At 39.6% G+C, this 21,058-nt stretch overlaps 1 protein-coding gene across 1 annotated transcript; it reads right to left on the reverse strand.

Moving 5' to 3' along the window:
• Positions 1–4,122: 4,122 nt before the first annotated feature.
• LOC104592803 (putative protein S-acyltransferase 7) lies at positions 4,123–18,220 on the reverse strand. Its single transcript, XM_010252295.3, has 5 exons — positions 17,789–18,220; positions 8,010–8,192; positions 6,203–6,499; positions 5,146–5,379; positions 4,123–5,036 (listed from the first exon to the last, which is right to left on the reverse strand). Exons 1-5 carry the CDS (start codon positions 17,894–17,896, stop codon positions 4,488–4,490), a joined length of 1,371 nt encoding a protein of 456 aa, XP_010250597.1. The 5' UTR covers positions 17,897–18,220; the 3' UTR covers positions 4,123–4,487.
• Between the last annotated feature and the right edge of the window lie 2,838 nt (positions 18,221–21,058).

Here is a 21,058-nt window from a genome sequence, read left to right on the forward strand (position 1 = left end):
ACAGCTCTCACCATTAATGAAAGCATTTATGGCGTTGTAAATCACCCCTTCTTTGGTATTATAAAATTGGACCTTCGAAAAAAAATATAAAAGAAAAGAAAAGGCTAAGCTTGGTCTTCGGGGTCATAAACAGCAAAGATTTAAATGTCAATTGTCAATGGCTCGTATAAGATTCCCTTAGCCTAAAGGTCAACATAAAAAAAGGGGGTGTCTTACTCCATAGCTTCTAATTAACGGCATTGGCCATTAGTTCTTAGTTCATCGGTGCTTGTCACCTCGTGCCAATGATCCAATCAAAGGGAGGGACTGTGTTCGTGTTTGTTTTATTGGGCAGTTACAGTAGTCTGTGTCCAGCAAAGCAAATTTTGTGCCTTGGTATTTAGGTGGGCCCCACTGGTAATACATGGGGTGGGTCAGGGTATTATTAGAGTTGAAAATAAATAGTATTCTAGCACAAATCATGGACATTTCATGTAGTTCAATGCTTTCGTTGGTATCCATTAAGTAGTCCTTTATCCCAAATAATGAGCTCTTCTACATGACATGATTTGTCATTTGTCATAGGCTCATAGCGGCCTTCAATTCTATTTGATGCCTTGACGGTTGAAGCCTTTTTATGATTGAAAGTTCAACCGATAAATTTGTTTATATGCTTTCTAAGTGACCAGAAAAACTGAAAAATAGCAAGCTTAGAGTAATTAAGCTCCCAATCAAAGAGAGCTTGTACTAATTAACTTCGTCAATTGTTTAGGGGAAAACCATTCAACAAACAATGCAAGATGAAACATATGTATTTCAATTGCATGAAGAGAGGGAATTTGATTAAAAAAAATCTAAACTGTTTTTTAATAATAATAATAATAATGTGTAGTGTGCACCATTTGATAATGCCCGTCTTCCTGGTAACAATGAACCCAATATTGATACAATGAGAGGGAACTGTGAGTTCTGGGAGTGCCGAGTGTCGCACATTGCTTTGGTGATGGGTCTCACACGTTAATAATGGATGGGGTTAAATTTCGTGCAACAGCCAGCAGCTAAGGGAGGAGAGATGTAACCATATGGTGGAACACCCCAATGAACATGCACACGGATCGGAGAAGAGAACCTGTTCATACTAAGGGGGTGGGGGTGTCACAAATTGGATGCATGTGACATCAGTTGTGACTAAGCCATATTATAGCAAGAGGTGTCTGTGTTGACAAAACAAAACAGCCAACAGGCAGTCAGGCACATCTCTTATAAAGAAAGGATTGTAGTTGGTGAACATAAATTAGCAATCAGGCGAGTCAATTAAACAAAACCAACGCCTTCACCTGTCCATTGGACTGGATTTGGTCCAATCCGATCTCATCCGATGTGAGCATTATAAATGAACCAGGTTCAATCCAGGGGGGGGGTCACAAATTGGATGCATGTAACATCAGTTGTGACTAAGCCATATTATAGCAAGAGGTGTCTGTGTTGACAAAACAAACCAGCCAACAGGCAGTCAGGCACATCTCTTATAAAGAAAGGATTGTAGTTGGTGAACATATATTAGCAATCAGGCGAGTCAATTAAACAAAACCAACGCCTTCACCTGTCCATTAGACTGGATTTGGTCCAATCCGATCTCGTCCGATGTGAGTATTATAAATGAACCAGGTTCAATCCAATCCAATGAATAATTTGGACCATTTTGGACCGGTCCAATTCAATGTTTGGACCGTCCAATTTGTTCAAATTCATTTTAATTTAGATTGGTTTCAACCCAAACCCTACCCATTAACACCTATATTCTTATCTTATATCAATGGACCGGATATTGGCTTATTCCAACCAAATCCAATATAAATTTATTACAGAGCCAGATCCAGTCCAATCTAATAAAAATTTTGGACCGAATTGGTCCAATCTACCGTCTTTTTGGTCCATTGACACCCTTAGACACAGGTCATGGGACTTGACAACATTATACTTTCCGAGGGCCACGATGTCCAAGATTCACTCCCTCAGTTGGCAAAGTTGCACGTGGAAATTTTCACTTACAATGAAAAAAATAATGAACGAACCAATCAAACTGAATATGGACATTTGCAACGACTGCCTAGTTTTTTGCAAAAGAAAAACAAGGCAACTTAAGGAGTTGAAGGAAGTGTTGAGAAAATTTGAAAACATATCAGGACAATGAGTAAACAACAACAAATCTATTCCCAATAAACAAAAAAAAAAAAAAAAAAAAATGACGCTTCATCAAATGGGAATGAAAAGAATGTCAAACAGACATAAATACTTGGGAGCTAAGCTCATCATGGGGAGGCATAGAATTCAAAATACCAAAAAGCTAATTGATAGTTAAATGTACACATAATGAGCTGGAAAGGCAAGCTCGTCATTCACGCTGGTAGAACCACACTGATTAAATCGGTAGCACAAGCTCTACCTACCCATTTATATGGGAGTTGCTACATTCTGCAAGGAACACTAAAAAAATTGGACAAAAAACAGAGTTTTGGTGGCAAGGTACCAAACACAAAGAAACCCTACACACCATTAAAATGGGAAAAGATTTGTAAACCAAAAACAAAGCAAAGGGTGCATTGGGTTTTAGATCGAGTGAGCAAATAAACAAAACAGTGTTCAATAGCATCTCCTAAATCAACCAAAAACTTCGTGGGCTCAAATTATAAAAACAAAATACTTTCTCAAGAAACTCCATCTTTGAAGTAAGGAGTGAGAGCCATTATTCACAATAGTGGAAACATGCCTTGCATATATTAAGAGGTAAAACAAAATATTTTTGGGAAATCAAAGATGGAAGGAGGCATTCCTCATAAAAGCATGGTGCTAACATAGTAGAAGAAGATATCAGCGTATGTGAGTTTTTAAACTCTGTAAGGCAAGTTGATTGATCAAAACTTCACAGGCTTTTTGAAGAAAATATCACTTGGCACATTAAACAAGAAATTCCAAGCAGAAGGGAAGGAGACAAATTATTGTGACAATGAAACAAAAGTGTAGAATATACTGTGAATAGAGGCTTTCTCAAGAAGTCACCCCAATCTTCAGGTGTGCATTTTAAATGGATGCAGATTTGGAAAACCAAAAATTCTCACAGGTTTTGGTTATTTACATGGAAGTTATTGCACGAAGTATGGACAAAAGAAAAACAAAATTCGAGACAAAATGCTAGAGATGACTTGTGTACTCTATGCTCAATACAAGGAGAGATATTCATGCATCTCTTTTTTAAATGTGCGTTTGCAAAAGCTGTTTGGATCCAAGCTCAAATTGGCATTAGTCCAGATCAAATAAATATGGAGAACTTGAAGCAAATAAAAGAACAATGACAATAACATAAAACATGGAACCTGAACAAGAATGAGAGATTTTCTTGGGCAGATTTGGTATAAAAATGAGGCTCATATGGGATTCAAGAAATGATAGAATTCATCATTTGATTATCAATTCAAATGTAGGCAGCAGAACACAACAGTTGGAATCTCATATAGATTCATCATCAATTAAGGACAACGTGGCATGTTTATATGCTGATGGATCATTTGGTCCAGAAACTCAATGGACAGGGGTGAGCTACATTTAATTCAATACTCAAAATCTGTCTTGCAACAGCTGGAAAAGTTTGCAATGTTACCAACAGTTCGGGTGCTGAACTCTAGGTGATAAATCTAGGCTTACAAGCTGCAGTCAATCATGATATTAGAAGAATACTCTGATGCAAAGGAGCAGGTGTGCAAGCTTCAAGATGGGAAAGGATCATGGTCTCAACAAGGCCTTATAGATAATAATATAATATATTGCATCTTTTCACCAAATTCTCACTTTGTAAATATTATCTATATACCAAGAACTAGTAACCTAATGGCTCATAAATTTGCCACATCTGCGTGGTTTGGTCAAGCAGACATTGAGGCTGTGTTTGGTTTGAAGGAAAAAGTAGGGAAAGGAAGGGAAAGGTAGGGAAACCTTTACAAACCTTGTATAGGTTTTCCTGCTTTTCCCTTCCTTTCCCTACCTTTTCCTTCAAACCAAACATAGCCTGATGTATCATCTATAAACATACTCTTAGCAATAAATTCCTTTTTGGTTAAAAAACAAACTATTACATGCTAAAGGATGGAAAATGTAAATAGAACTCATAATGGCACACCTTTCCAATAGGAAATAAGAGATACAATTGGTTCAACTCAACCCACCCCAACCGCTAAAGTAAAAGAAAGAAAGAAAGAAAGAAAGAGGGATGTCGCAATGAAACAAGTTCTGAAGAACAAAGTACCAGCTCCAAGCAACCTACTACATGAATTTTTTAAACCTTCCCATGATTCTTTTTACAGCTTAGAAACTACCTGAGAATGTCGGTTTTTAGCTATCATGCTGCCACTATAACCCAGCTTACTTGCATAACCACCAACGGCTAAGGGTGGAGGCTTGAGCCCAAACAACACACTCCATACACTAAACCCCTATTTTTTATATTTATTCAATTACAATCTAGGTTCTGATTGAGATTGTCTACTGCTGGTTGTCACACTGCAAAGACTGTCATTTCCCACTCGGTTTGATTCACCAACTCCGGCTGCCAAAGCAAGAACTTCAGGTGATATTTCCCAGCTCCCACTTTTCCTTCCCCAACTTGAGCGCCTGTTGTTTGTTCCAGCACGGCTATCCATACTCTCTGCAGGAATCGCCGTGCTTAAATCTGGTGATATGTCACCAAGCTCTCTATCCTTGATGTCCAGAGCATCATCATTGCTAAGCGGCCCTTCAAAATCACCTATCCCAACCCCAGACTCAGCCCATGTAGCTTTTCTACCCATTTCTATGTCTCCAACAGCTTTTCCCATATTTGGACTAATAAACCCCCCGCCCACAGAACGAGGTGGCAAGCAAGGTTCCTGTGGCACCCTTGCTCTAAATTTGTTTTTGGATGGCGGAATACTGGTGCAGAATATCTCCTTGAAGTTCTCCACCACACCTTTGTTGTATGGGTTAGCACGCCGATCATATCGGTATCTAAAATTCTCATAGGTAGTCTGTCATATCACAGAAAAACAACAATTGGCATCATCAGCCACTGAAATTTTAATTTGGAGTTCCTGGTGTACAACTACAAGGTTTTAATTTGCTTAGATGATCTTTTACCTGGTTTGTGCTGATTAGATATAAATGGAAAACAGTGAGGCCACCTACGAACCAGACCGAAACAAAGGTGTAGATTATCAGCACAATAGAAGCAGGTGTCTTACTCATTGCTTTCCAGATTGATGTATTCTCAGCATCCATGATCCTCTTGATGTAGACCCAGCAGAATCCAAAGACATATATACAAAGAAGAGTTGTCGAGAAAACAAACATGAAGAAGAACCGGTAATTTCGCTGCAGATAAACACAGTAATAATGTTCAGAAGTATACCAGGAGTAAACATCCTCAAATCAAGTTCTGATGAGAATTATGACCATGAGGTCCATGACTTGTGATGCAAATAGCATCTGAAACAATTGGCCAAGGTTTCAAATAATGCCATTTCAACAAGAAAACTTACCTACTTGTTTCTATCAAGCAACAACTTTCACTTGGGTTCTAATTTTATAATTTCAAGTTCCACATTCCTTCTGATCATCGTCGTTGCATGGACTCTCCTAAATGGATGAAGCATCCATGTCAGACATGCATTGGACTTTGACACTCCATGGATTCTTTAAGGACACTTCTATGCAACATTTTTCTTTTTCTCTTTGCTCGTTTAACATAATTGAACAGTTAATATACAAACCAAATGTCATATTTATAGGCTTATAATGTTGGAATTCAACAAAGTATGGACTATTTTAATAGATTATACTTTCCCATAGATGTGTGTGAGTCCTTGTTTCTTTGTCTTGCTGAGTTGGACTCCCAGATGTTGGATTCTGATTCCTGTGTCTGTATCCATGTAACACTGTCTACCGTCTGACAGTATTATTTAGTCAAATGCAGAGAGAGGGAGAGAGATTAATAAGGATCTCAGCTACATGATGGTCAGCATCACCAATCCCACCTATATTTGGGCTACAACCAATCGTGACTAACTCTAACCATTCCCAAACCCCCCAATATCATCTTAGAGATAAAAATTTGGATTTCAGAGTTTGCATGCAAATGTCACTCATTTGGATATATGAAGTCTGTGATATGATTAATAAGAATGCAATCACTTACCAGCCCGATACACTGGCCAACCCAAGGGCAATGGTGATCAAACCGTTCCACACAGTTATTGCAGATTGAGCAGTGTGAACAGCGAGTAGGCCTATAAAGCATGCAAGTATCACAGTACTTGATTTTCACAGTGATCCCGTTAACAACAACATCCTTCATACGAGGTAAACGTAACTGTGGAGTTTGGCCACCCCCAACTTCAGCACTCGCATCGTAGCCTTCTGGCTCTGGAGGATGTGCATTACGAGGTATTATACCAGGATCTCTTCCAGAGGTTAACAAAAGAAGGATCAAATCCTGAACAATAAATGAAACCCATCACTACTGATAAAAAAACTTCATATGGATCATAATTATTTTATCTATTTCATCAGGAAATGAAAACAGATGGCAAGTAATAGAGATTGCGATTTATATAGCCAGAATATAATTGCAGAAGACAGTTACTATTGCCAAATGCACAACAATGGAATTATAAATCAAGAAGACGGTTACTAATGAGGTAGCACTGTCCTCTAGGCTCAGTTTGGAAGGAGTACAAATACAAATATATACTGTACAAATACATACAACATAATATAAAATAGAAGGTTTTGTGCTCTACATATTTGTATTTGTACTCCTTCCAAATGGAGCCCTAGGGAAAAAGAAAGAATATGAATGGAGTGGAAATCACCAGAAGGCAGCAAAGTAAAACTAAACTTTGATGGAAGTTCATTGGGGAACCCGGGTCTGGCATGGTGGTGCAATCAGAAATATGGAGGGTAAAATCCTGGCTAGTATTCAGGGCCAATTGGCATTCCAAACTCTACGGAAGCTGAATTGTTGACATGGCTGAAGGGTCAACGGCTAGCAAAGCAACTGGGTTTTAGACAGGTGGAGGTGGAAGAGGATTCAAAAGTAATTATCTCATGGGCAAGCAGTAACAGAAATATCCCATGGACTCTCAAACATGTTTTTTCAGGGTCGTGGAAGGGATAGTAAGGGATGTAAATGCTGAATTCAAGTGGGTAAGAAGGAGTGCAAAAGCTCCCTTGCTAAACAAGGGACTGCGAGACAGCAATTGTTTTGGGCTTCTTTGTAAATGGGCTTTAATATATGGGATGGCTTGTTGTCATCAAACTGTACCGATCTCAGTTAAACTACTTTAATAAAGTAATTTTTGCTGATCAAAAACTAAATAAATAAATCATGCATTATCATACATCAGTAATGGCACTACTCATCAACAAATGCAGGCATAGTTTCCCCAAGCAAGGCAGTTCATAGTCCCAACTTCCACAAAGGGGGTAAGGTGGGGAGCCATTAATTGTCTACCAAATGTCAAGCGGTGCCTAAGAAGCATATCCAACATGGTGGCCTTGGAAATAAAATAATATTATGCAGATAAACAATTTTGGGTAATTTCTAATGGCCAACAGACCAAAGTTTGTTTTTTTCTAAATAATGGATTGCAATCAATGAATGACTTTATTTTTGCATATCCAAAATAGCATTTTCTTCATGGATGATGGGTTGTTTTTGCTAAATGGGTCAGAAGCACAACACATTTGTCTCTAGAGTCTTTCAAATACTTAGCAAGTCTAGGTCAATTGACTGAAAAATAAGCAGACCGACATAAGCAACACCAAAGTGAAGCCATCATTTGTCCAATCTGCAACTTATACTTTTATGTTTATGAGAATTGGTAAATGAATGCTAAACCACTAATTTGTTGTGGCACATAATTAAATATGAAAGATAAAATGTCAAAAAAAAGTTTTAAAAGGTATAAGCCTTAAGAGACATTAAAAGAGATGAAACTCACATATAGCGTGAATGCAATAGCAACAACCATTGTTGATAATCCCAAGTCATGAGAAAAATCACTCATCAATTTTCTGGCAACAAAGATGCAGAAGACTGTGACAGGAGCAGCAATAAGGAAAATAGTTAGAAACAGTGACCTCACATCTGGTCCAAAAATAAATCTCCCCTGAAGAAAAAATATCTGCAAAACAGAAACCATATATGTCATCAGTGAATTGTTGATAGCATGAACTAGTAAAGTGAATATTTTCCACAACAGACAACAATAAAAAAAAAATTGCGAACAGAAATGCAAACTTCAGAATTTTAAACAACATTTTGTCTTTAAATTTTAAATTGTGGCATTAACACTTTAAGAACCAATATTCTAACCATCATGAGCATAGGAAACATCACAGTGCATAATTCATTAAGGAATGCATGACCAATTTAGATAATATTAAAAGGCAAGACTCTAGTTAAATCTCAAGTAAGGACAACTTATGTGTCAGAGGAAAGGAGAAATATAATAAGAAAGTGCCAATACATTAGGAAGCAGGCTCAATGAGACAGTGGTTTGTAGGAGATTATAAACTGCTTGTTTCTTAAATGAACGCAAGTCACATAACATAGAAGCACCAGTCTCCATGAAGAAACCAACAGAAGCTGTCCCCCTGAAAAGGTGATACATATTCATTGAGAACCAGGGAAGTCCAAAAAGGATCACCTGTTAAACTAGGCCAGTTTTTGCATAAGCAAGGTACACAATAGTTTAAAGCTAGGTAGGACCGAGGAGGAAAATGGCAATCGATATTGTCCATTGAAATCAATCCCTTTATCCCTTTGGCATTCAATAATTCAAAGCAAGTATAGGCTTTACACTGACTAGAATGTCTAAAACTGATATCTGTTTACTGGGTAACATCACTTACAAATGTCAATTCTCCTTTAATGACATTTGGAGAAATTGGTCAGCAGTAGCAAGGTGTTCATCTCTAAAGGACAAATCAATTACAAGCTAGTCTCCTCCACCCGAAGGCTCAATAAAGTTGAACTTTGATGGAAGCAGCATGGGTAATCCAGGATTATCCGGAGTGGGGGGTGCTTTGAGAAATGAGAAGGGAGAGATTTTGTTGCTCTACTCAGGTCCCTTGGGAATTGGGAATTCCATCAGGGCAGTACTTTTAGCTGTTGTACAAGGGGTCCAATTTGCAAACCAGCTGGGGGTACAACACCTAATAATCGAGGGGGATTCCAAAGTGGTGGTGGGTTGGTTGAAAAATTCTGAAGAGGCTATGTGGCGATACAAGAATAAAATGAAGAAATTTAGTTGGTTGACAAGGAATATGTTGGTCACTGTACAGTGGGTGGGGAGATCAGCAAATACCTTGTCAGATGTATTAGCTAAGCAAGGGGTAAATAGGGAAGAATTATTTTGGGCTCAGTTGTGATTCTTGTTTTTCTTTCCTAGTTTACTTGTAAGTTTCAAGGAGGAGCTGCAGCTCGCGCCTCTCGTTGGGATGATGTATGAACTCACTCTAATTTGCTTATGAATCAATAAACTTATTTATTCATCAAAAAAAAAAAAAATAGACCTCTCTCTGCTTTTCAGATTGTTTTGCAACTATCTTTGAAAAAAAAAAAAAAATCCTATCAAAGAGGTAGTCTCTTTATCTACTGTGGCCCTTCCGTGCAATTTTGGTTTTAGTAAAATGTGAGAAAGTTATTACTCTTAGAATACCTAAAATGTCTATTTTTCACATAAGCAAGGATTCTGACTAAAGGTTATGTTCTATTGATCCTACAGGAGTTCTCCAATTGTCCTTTTTTTTCTTTTGAAGATTAAGTTTATCCCCCCTCAGCCCCTCATTTTTTTTCGTATAGAGTACCATGAGATGGTCTTAAGCCTCCAAGTATTAAGCTTTTTTTGCTGGGAACTGAGAAGCTGAAGATAACTGACATTGGTGAGATGCTCAAACACAGACAGAGGGCATGGAGCCTCTTCCCTCAAGTGTATCTCCTTTGCATGAAGACTGGAGAAAATGCCAAATACCTATTCACATCTTACTATTACATAACAGAGATATGGAACCACCTTTCCCTCTTTCTGGAAATTCTTGAGCACCAATCACAGAGATAATACATAATAGATTAAATTTTCCTCCATCCTGATTCTCCTAAGTACCAAAATAGTTAGCTGTTATGGTCACACACTAAAGTGTCTGTGCTTTGGAAATGTTTGGTACAAAAGAAATTCAAGAATATTTGGTGAAATGGGAGGTAGTGTGTAGACACAAGAGCCAAGGGGGTTTAGGGTTAGGAGGTTTGGCGCTTAGGAAGTAGGAACACTACTCTACTTGGGAAATGGCTGTGGCGCTTGCCTCAAGAGAAGGAACGTTTGTGGCATAAAGTCATAGTAAGCATTCATGGAGTTTTGGACAATGGTTGAGATGTGAAGGTTTCACCTCTTGTTTCAAATACTTCTCCCTGGAAAGCCCATATTGCCCTGGCTGGGGATCATCAGAAGCCCATATTGCCCCGGCCCACTATGCCCTTCAAATGTCTCTCATGGCTGAGATGCAAGCCCGACGCGAGAAAGGCCTTTGTTATAACTGTGATGATAAGCTTGGACCGGGCCATAAATGTCGGGTCCAGTGGGTGTTTCTCCTACAGACAGAGGAAGAGCCGGAAGAGAGACCCAGAGCACTTAAATGACTGTGAACTGATTCCAGACGGACCAAAACCTGACGAGGCCGAGATCTCCTTACACACCCTCATGGGCCTCAACTCTCTTTAGTCCATGCGCGTTGAAGGAAGATTGGTGGGCCGGACCGTGATGATTTTGATTGACAGTGGCTCTACCTTGAATTTCATCACTTGTCGTTTGGCTAAGCAGCTAGGTATGACCATACAACCCACTCCTCTCTTTTCAATCCATGTGACTAATGGGAGTCAGATGTCATGTAATGGTGTATGTAAGAAGGAAAAAATCCTCATACAGGGCCATAATTTTGTGGTGGATCTCCACCCATTGGATTTCTCGAGGGCTAATATTATTTTGGGGGTTCATTGGTTGCGTGGCCTGGGCCCCGCTCTAAGTGATTGGGCCATTACGAATTTCTGGTTATGCCTTTTGGACTCACAAACGCCCCCTCCACCTTTCAGGCCCTCATGAATGACATCTTCAGGCCATTTCTAAGGCGATTTATTCTGGTGTTTTTCGATGATATTCTGGTGTACAGCAGGGATTGGGACACACATATGGAACATCTGAAACTCACCCTCACAACTCTAAAGGGGCACCTATTACATGCCAAAATGACAAAGTGTTCCTTTGGACAAGGATAATTTCAGTACTTAGGCCATGTGGTTGCAGCAGGTCGAGTCATGGCAGACCCAGAAAAGGTAGACGCCATCCAGAAGTGGCCCAAGCCCACTCCTATAAAGGCTCTACGGGGCTTTCTTGGGCTTACCGGATATTATAGGCGCTTCAGTAAGGGGTATGGGCTTATGACCACCCCTCTAACGTGTCTATTAAAGAAGGATTCCTTCAGTTGGACGGATAAAGCCCAACGGGCTTTTGAAGACTTGAAGATAGTAGTTTCCAGCCCTCCAGTCCTCACTCTTCCAGACTTCTCTCAGCCCTTTGAAATAGAATGTGATGCGTTGGGTGTAGGAGTAGGGGCCGTCTTGATGCAAAAAGGGCAGCCCATTGCTTATTTCAGCAAGGCTCTCTCAGTAGCTCACCAAAGTCACTTATGTCAAAGAAATGATGGTTGTGGTAATGGCAGTGCAAGAGTGGCGTGCATACCTATTGGGACGCCAATTTGTTATTAGAATAGACCAACGAAGTTTGAAGTACATAGCAGAGCAAAGGGTGCACACCCCGGAGCAGCAAAAATGGCTTAGTAAACTGATGGGCTTTGACTACCTCGTAGAATATAAACCGGGGCCCGCAAACAGAGTAGTTGATGCCTTGTCACAGGTAGAAGAGTTAGCCCATCTGACCTGCTCTCAGCCCAGCTTCCCTTTGTTTGAAGCTATATGACAAGAAGCCAGGTTTGATCCACAATTGCAGGTCATTAGAGATAAGTGGAGGCGAGACCCTTCACAAGTTGATGGTTACCAAGTTGTGGGGCCTGATCTTTTCTTTAGGGGTCAGTTTGTTGTTGCCCAGAATTCGGCCCACAAAGCTGAACTGCTAAGGTTGTTTCATGACTCTGCCTTGGGAGGGCACTCAAGGGTGCTAAAGAGGCTCAACAACCACTATCATTGGGTAGGAATGCATAAGGATGTATTACAATATGCATCCAAATGCCAAACCTGCCAACAGCAAAAATACTCGTCACAGTCTCCCGTTGGCCTTCTACAACCTCTCAAGATTCCAGATCAAATGTGGGAAGACCTTTCCATGGACTTCATCACGGGTCTTCCTCGTTCTGCAAGAAAGGAGGTTATCATGGTAGTGGTTGACCGTCTCACCAAGTACAACCATTTCTCTGCATTACCTCACCCTTACACCGTAGCAATGGTGGCTGACATCTTCATCCGGGACGTCGCCAAGCTACATGGAACCCCAAGATCCATTGTCTCAGATCGGGAGCCTGCTTTCCTGAGTTCATTCTAGAAGGAATATTTTCGATTGCAAGGAACCCAACTGCACCCCTCCACGAGTTATCACCCGCAGACTGATGGGCAGACTGAAGTTCTTAATCGTTGCTTGGAAGCCTACCTTAGATGTTTCATAGGGGAAAAGCCTCGACAATGGGCTCACTGGCTTCCGTGGGCAAAATACTGGTACAATTCGACTTATCAGTCGGCTGCTGGAATGACACCCTCCAAAACTCTTTATGGCAGAGAACCTCCTCCCATATTACCTTATGAATATGGGTCATTCAAGGTGGCAGAAGTAGAGACCCGTCTACTTGCGAGAGACGAGATTCTTAGATTGCTTAAGTCCAATTTGACAAAAGCCCAACAGCGAATGAAGGCCTGCTATGACACTCACCACCGCCTGTTAGAATTTCAAGTGGGTGACTTCGTTTACCTTAAGCTCCAACCTTACCGCCAGATCTCAACAGTAAGACAAGCTTGGCACAAGCTAGCACCCAAGTATTATGGGCCTTATAAGGTTCTGGAGAGAGTGGGCCTTGTTGCTTATCGGTTGGACCTCCCTGCAACCTCAAAGCTTCATCCAGTGTTTCACATCTCACTTCTTAAGAAGGCGGTGGGAAATCATACACCTGTCTCACCCAACTTACCCCAATTCATTGAAGAAGGGGACATTGACACAGAGCCTATCAGAATTGTGGATTTCTGTTGGGTTCGATGAGGTGGTCAGGTTGTGCCAGAAGCCAAGGTAAAATGAGTTGGGCTTCCTCCAGATGATGCCACTTGGGAACCTTATCTTAGGCTGAATGAGAGATTTCCAAACCTAGACCTTGAGGGCAAGGTCAATGCTAAGGGGGGAGGAATTGTTGGGACCCAAACACTCCCTCCGAACCCAACTATAGGAGTGGAGCAGGCCACCACCGAGCAGCATTTCACTAGAAGACAGAGAGGCTAGCGTGACACGCGACAGAGCCTCCCAGAGTTAGTTACACTGCCACCAGAAGATATTCTCTCCATGATTGCATACATGTAGGCCAGCTATATAAGGCCCTAATCATGTAATAAGTGGCGTGAATGAATATCCCTTTCATCTCTCTCTCTCTCTCTCTGTGTCATCTTCTTCCTACCTTTCCCCCTTTCCCTCCCATCTTCTGTTTCAGGAGGTTAAGCCACCCTCGAAGGGGCTTCCGAGGTGAGCGGTAACTCATCAAAAATCCAGGTCTATCGAGAATTGGAGGGGTGTTTAGGGATGCTACAAGGAAAGTGATGACTTTGTTTTCTAGGCCGATTGGAGTAGGGACTCTGCAATCTGAAAGAGCAGAAATATTAGCCTCACACCAAGGTTTGAAATTAGCAAAGCAATGTAGTCGATTAAGGGCAACCCATTCCTATCAAAAAAAAAAGATTGAGGGTGACCCAAAATTGGTAATCTCTTGGATGAATGATAGCAGTCCAGGCATGTGGATGTTCAAACATCTAATAACTGTTTGGAAAAACAAGGGGTGTATAGGGATCAACTGTTTGGGGCAGATCTGTAATAGGGGATGTTAAGCTTGATTTTTTTTTTTTTTTACTTTTCTTTGCATCAGAAACACATTGTAATGTTTTTTCAGTAAGTTAATGAATTGATTACTGATTACCGATCCAAAAAAAGGGCCCTCATGAGGGTGGGCAATGGTTCCTAATGAACTTCTACAATTCTATTGAGGAGATGGCAGGTAGAGGCAGCTTTTTCTCTGTGTACGCAGTAGATAATACATGGCAAAGATAACTACCGGAGATGGAAAAGTAAAATTTAACTTTGGTGGATGCTCTCTTGGAAACCCACCTTGGTACAAAGGCAAAGACTACAGTGGAGATATTGTCCTTATCTTTTCCTGACCAATTGGTCAAGGAAAGTCTCCAAGGACAGAATTTTGTGCACTCTTCAAGGTCTAAAACTAGCCTTTTCTATGATATAGGATGTATTTTTAGAAGGATATCTCAAGCAGTGATTTAAAAGGCACACCATGCATTTTCAGGTATGTGCTCACCTAGACTCCAGGAGCAGTACTTTCAAAAGGCATGTGCTTTTTTTATTGTTTGTGTTTTTTTGTTCCGTTTTGAACCTAGCGGCTGGGCTGGGGACTCCACCCCTGGACCCCCAACCAAGCCCCTTGAGGTAAGCCCAAACAAGTCCATGTCAGGGTCTTAAATTCGTAATCCCTACACAAAAAAAAAAGGTTTTATAATTTTAATATTTTATTAGGATGCTTGAATGAACAACATTAGCAAATAGGGTCTGAGGGCAACACATGGTATCCTCAAGCAACAAGATCATTTCCAGTGAGGAAAGAAGGTAAGATACCATGTATTGCTTTCCAGCATTTGAGCAACAAGATCATTTCCAGCCATTGTCCCTCAGACCATGAATGCTAGCATCTACCCTATTCCAAAGCTTGTCTCCATCCCTAGGAAATCTCCACAACCACTTCCCAAGTAAAGCCTTGTTCTTTTCACCCATTCTCCCTAAACTTATCCTACCTTGCCTTTTACTTCTACACACTAGTTCCCACTTCACCAAGCAATCCTTCTTACCCTCCCCCATTCCCACAAGAAATCTCTCGTTATTTTTCAATCTTCTTAGCCACTCCCTACAAAATTCTAAACACAAACAAGTAATACAATGGAAGGATAGCTAAGGAGGATTTAATTAAGGTGATTTGCTTCCTACAGATATATAATTCCTCTCCCAACAACAAGGCATTTAGAAAACCTTTTTTTATCATCAAAGGCATTTAGAAAACCTTTTTCTTTCTAGGATTGGCCGATTGGGTTCCAAAAACTATTCTCCCTTGTGTTGGCTCCTAGAGGTATAACTAGATATATCATTGGCCAATCTATAACCAAAAACCCCATTATACCTGCATAATCAGCAATCTCCCTTTTGTCTATGTTCACCCCACCACTCCACTTATTTCAAAGTTGATCATCAAATTTGACAAACTATCAAACAATTCAATATTCAACCTTAAGTTTCTAATCTATTGTGACCATCCCATTTGCAATACAAGATAATATCATCAGCAAATTGCAAATGGGTAAATAACAACATTTTCCTTACCTATGCTCCATCCTCTAATTAATTCCATTCTATCTACCCTCAAATTTAATTTGCTAAACATATCACTATTAAAATTAACAAAAATGCTGACAAAGGATCCCCCTACTTGAGTCCTCTACATTCACTACCCCATTCACCAACACTGAATAATTACATGTTTGAAGGCACTCTAAAATCCATCTACACCATCTACATCCAAACTTGCAATTTCTCGTTACTTCCACTAGAAAAGACCAATCCACCAGGTCATAGGCTTTCTCTCAATGTCCAATTTGCTTATTAACCATTTCTTCCTTGACCTCTTCATCTCTTCCACACACGCATTTGCTATCAGAATCTGATTTGTAATTTGTCTGTCCTGCACAAAAGCTCCTTGTGTGGAAGTGGTAATGTAGGGGAATACCTTTTCGGCCTCTAAGATAGCACCTTGGCTATGATCTTATAACCGCTAGTCACAAGGCTTATGGGTTTGAAATCCTTACGATGACCAGCCTTAGATTTCTTCGGAATCAAAGCCAAGAAAGTTGTATTTAATTGTGGATTGACTATTCCCATCTCGTAGAATTTCTCAAAAAACCTCCAAACGATCATCCTTTGGTATCCCCCAACAATCTTAGTAAAAAGTCATAGAGAACCCTTTTGGGCCTAGGGCTTTTGATCTATCCATTGAAAAGACCATTGCTTTGATTTCATCCTCACTAAATCTTTCCACGAGCATCTCATTTTGATCCCCGCTTATGCATGGCTATTCCAAACCTTCAATCAAAAGCCTTTTCTCCCTCTTGCCACTGGCCACTACATGAAAAAACTCACCATAATATATATTCTACACAAAACACCCTATCCCCTTTCTCCTTCCCTCATTCATACTTATATTCACAAATATATTGATATATTTAAAGAAAAAAACACCTACAAGTACAACACATCAGGATTGGATTGTTGGATCACCTAAGGCTTCATCCCAACCTCAATCTCGTTTCAACTCAGATTGGGATTTTCTAACCTGACCTCACCCATTCTTATTTCAAATTGGATTGCCATTTTCCAACAGAACATTAACCCAATTTTAAATGAAACCTTACCCTTTTCTTTGGTTTGTATTAGACTGGATTTGGGTCAGCCCAATCGAAATTGCATCCCTAGCTTTTACTTTTTAGAGAGAAATAGTTTACAACCTACTAGACTAGCTCCCATATAAGGCCACTAGGTCATTGTATACCCCTTTTACTTAATCTCAGCATTTATTTCCAGGCTTAATACTTGTAAAAGATGTATCTTCTTGAATATGAGGTTTTGTTTTCTTGTTTCTTTTGAAATATTAGATGAGTATTCAAACCTTCATTACAAAAGGTACATTTGTTTCTGTTCCAAGTCTATTACATCCCCAATGGAAATTCCCGCTATTACAAAGTGTTAACTACAAAAGAAACACTAAAAGGAGACCTTTCATCAATTCCTTAGTCTGCTGTGAGTTTAAAGCAATTCCTGTATTTTTTTTTATCAATAAGCATTTCCCTGTTGACAAGTGTACTGTTTATTGCTTTAAGAATGGGCCAACAATACCTACAATACCCTTTACAAAAGAAAAAGAACGACAAGCCCAACCTTGAAAGCTGTAATCAAGCTGTATCTCTGAAATCTTACGTTTGACCACTTACTCTCATCCATTCTTCATACATTTTGCAACCATCAATATCCAAAATTTTCAACAATTCTAAAACTGAATGGGAACCAGGTAAAACAGAGAGAAACATCCGTGAAAAGAGGATTTCTTTTACTATGTTTTACAACACAGAGGAAAAACAAACAAAAGGTTAGGCTGCCCATATGATCAGATCTTAGAATCCTCATCACCCTAAACTCCGAAGTCTAATCTCAGTTCAGCAACTAATTTCATCATCATCATCATCTAAGCCTTGTCCCAACTATATGGGATCAGGTAGTTCAGCAACTAATCTACCGATAATAATAATAATAATAAGCCCTACTTTTGTCTCCTGAAAATCTAATATGCAGCTGGAAGTGAAAAGTCAAAATATATACGAGGGAATAAAAGCAGAGAAAAGAAAACCTCCACTTACATTGCTGCCTTTCCAGGTTTGGTAAGTCCTCGGCGGCGGCGGCCCGCCGGCGCCTGCAGCGCCAATGCTCGCATCAGAGACCTGAGGAGGAGGCGGAACCACGTACATGCTTCTATCTCTCTATATCCCTTTCTCAGTATTTTCTGTTGAGATAGCAAGATAGAAAAAAGGAGGCCTCTTTAGGGTTCTGAGACTCGAACCATGGAAGTCAGTCAGCTATGATGCGTCAGATTCCGGTAACCGTAATTTCGGTGGTCGGAAAACGGTCACGAACAGGGCACGGAAGGAGCGCTTTAGGGTTTGACTCCGTACAGACGGAGATTCATTGACTCATGAAGGGAGAAAGAGGTTTCTGTCTTCCGATTGCAGAAGCAATCTCTCTCTCTCTCTCTCTCTCTCTCTCTCTCTCTCTCTCCCCTCTCTGGTATTCTGGTCTTGTGTGAAGCTCTTTACAGGAAATCAGAGTGACGTGGCATATTTCAATTGGAGGTCTGAGTCGCAAGCTACAGTTTTCGGTCTGCTTTTTCTTTGTGAGTTAAGTTTTTAACTAGTAAAGAGTTTAGATGACTTATGAGTCGATGACTTTAGGGGCGTGCGTGGTGGCGTGGTGCTTACTGAAAATTAAGGCGCGTCCCACTGGCACCCCACATGGAAATATCACCCGTACTTATGATTAGGAGATGTTATCAATACACGATTGTTGTTGCTCGATGTACCGTTAGAGACGAATCAAACAAAGTTGACAAGAGTTGGATCAACTTTTAGAATTATAGGAAAGCCCATATAGATTAGTTAAAAGAAGGAGATAGATAAACCCATTTCTTCCATATTGCTGCATCTAATAGACGCTACACAAATGTAGTGTCTTGGCTCATTGGACTTTGGATGAAACAGAAATCCCTACCATTATTCGGGATTTTTACATTGACCCGTTCACTTCAAGGCAATCTAATTTTGATAATTTCGATTGAAATCAGATAACAGATGAGATGAACCACATGCTTTTGCTTTATACCAATAATGGATGAAGTCAATCATGCTTTATTCTCTATTAGTCCTTTTAATGCACTTGGGTGAGATGGGCACACTCTTTAGGTTGGTTCTGATTTGGTAGGTTTCGTGCAACAGGTTTTCGTTTCTCCGGAAACTACTGCTAAGGTAAATAATCCTACTCTTGTCTTGATCCCAAAAAAGAAGACATTGAAATTGTGAATGATCTCTGACCTAGGCTTAACAAATGTTTCTTACAAGATAGTGGCCAAAATAATAGCATTTTAGCTAAAAAAGCATATTGGGTTCTCTCATTACACATTTTCTCCCATATGCTTCAAAGTAAATTAGAAGGTTGATATCTATGTGGTTTCAAGATCTCTAGAAACTGCCCAAAAGTAAATCACTTACTTTTTGCTATGACATTTTATTGTTTGGGAGAGCAACTAAAAATGAAGTGTTGTAGATGCGGACCATCCTGACCCACAATTTGGGGAGTTCTTAGGTCAAGAGATTAATTTATCTAAATTGTCCATGTATTTCAACCGCAACATGCTTCACATAACACGAACACACCTGTCTTATTTATTAGGGGTGTCACTTATGACAGATGAGGAGCTCTACCTTGGCCCTCTTCTATTATTACCGAGTAGCAGAACTACCATTTGGAATTTTGGAAGACTAATTTTCTCTCTCATCCTGGACGGGAAATATTAGTTAAAAGCACCCTTACCTCCATTCCCAATTATTTCATGCCCACCCAACATTTGCCAAAAACTATTTGTAACCAAACTAATTTGGTGGCAAGAGACTTTTGGTGGGAATATATATAAATCAGGAAAACCTCATATCCACCTTTGAAGTTGGAATAAATTCTTGGTGAGTAAGGAGTTTGGAGGCCTAGGAATTCATGATGTTTTCTTTAGAAATAGAGCTTTGATGATGAAACTTTCTTTGCGTTTCCTAGGATGGATTCAAGCCGAGCCAAATAGTATGAGGGTCGAACTCGGCTCACCAAAATAGTACAAGGCTTAAGCTCAAGCTCGGTTCGAGCTAGAATCTTGAGCTCGAGCTCGGATCGAGTCAAAAACTCGTAAGTTCGAGCTCAACTTGAAAAGAAAATATTTTATAAAAATAAAAAATTATATATAAAATATATTTTATTTGATATTTAAAAATAAAAAATTATAACAATTAGTTACTATTATATATAAAAATAAAATATAAAATAATAATATTATTATTATTATATATGTATCTATTCGAGCTCGGCTCGCGAGCCTCACAAGCCGAGCTATATTAGGTTCAAGCTCGACTCGAAGCTCGGTTGAAACCAAGCTGAGTTGAGCTTTTCATGAGCCGAACTCGAGTAGCTTGTAAAGAGCTCAGCTCATGGCCACCCCTAGCGCTTCCTAACTGAACTTGGTACACTATGGGTACAAATTTTATGAGCCAAGTATCTGAATTACTCACATAGATTTTGGAATTATTAGAAAAATAATTTTGACTCCCATATTTGGCAAAGTATGTTAAAGTCCATGCATGACATATCCAATGAAAGGTGCAAAAAAATTGATTGTGAATGGTTGGGAAACAAATATATATGGTGATCCTTGGCTCTTTATGCTACTACTGGGTTCTATATGCTAAATTATGGGTGGCCACAAGCCAAGCCTTTCATGAGCTATTCGAGTTTGGCTCGTGAAAATCTCAGTTCAACTCAGTATAAATCGAGCTTCAAGCCCAAAATATAGGCTCGTTTGCTAATCAAGCCAAGTTCGAGCCCAACGAAGCTCAACTCATGAGGCTCGCAAGCCTAGTAATAAATAAATCATATATATACACATATACATGCATGCATACATACATATATATAATAGTAAATATTTTTTATAATTCTTAAATTTTTATCTAAAAAATAAAAAAATAATTTTACATACAATTTTTATTTTTCAAAAAAAACTTGACTTATATCGAACTCGAGTCGAGCCGAGTTCGAACTTGCGAGCTATAAACCGAACTGAGCTCGAACTCAATCTCAAGCATAATACTATTCCTACGAGTCGAACTCAAATAACTAAATATTCAGGTCGGCTCATCTCAAATCCACCCCTATGCTAAATATGTTAATAGTGAAGTGGTTGTACTTATTGACTTTGATAATAAGACATGGAATAAAGATATCATCATTTCCAGTTGTTTTGATCCTCATCGGATACTTGCACTTGAACTGCGACAAAACATGTCCAATACAAATGACAAATTAGTTACTCGTCACAT

Source organism: Nelumbo nucifera, chromosome 3 (genome assembly GCF_055504915.1).
Source record: "Nelumbo nucifera cultivar China Antique chromosome 3, China Antique-T2T, whole genome shotgun sequence".
NCBI lineage: Eukaryota > Viridiplantae > Streptophyta > Magnoliopsida > Proteales > Nelumbonaceae > Nelumbo > Nelumbo nucifera.

What these genes read in the sequence shown, in the direction of transcription:
- LOC104592803 (XM_010252295.3), bottom strand. Translation starts at nt 17,896, where the DNA reads ATGTACGTGGTTCCGCCTCCTCCTCAGGTCTCTGATGCGAGCATTGGC. An exon ending in AAACCTGGAAAGGCAGCAAT is followed by an intron (nt 8,193 to 17,788) that starts GTAAGTGGAGGT and finishes TCTGTTTTGCAG; the next exon opens with ATATTTTTTCTTCAGGGGAG. An exon ending in CTATTGCATTCACGCTATAT is followed by an intron (nt 6,500 to 8,009) that starts GTGAGTTTCATC and finishes TTTATTGTTCAG; the next exon opens with GATTTGATCCTTCTTTTGTT.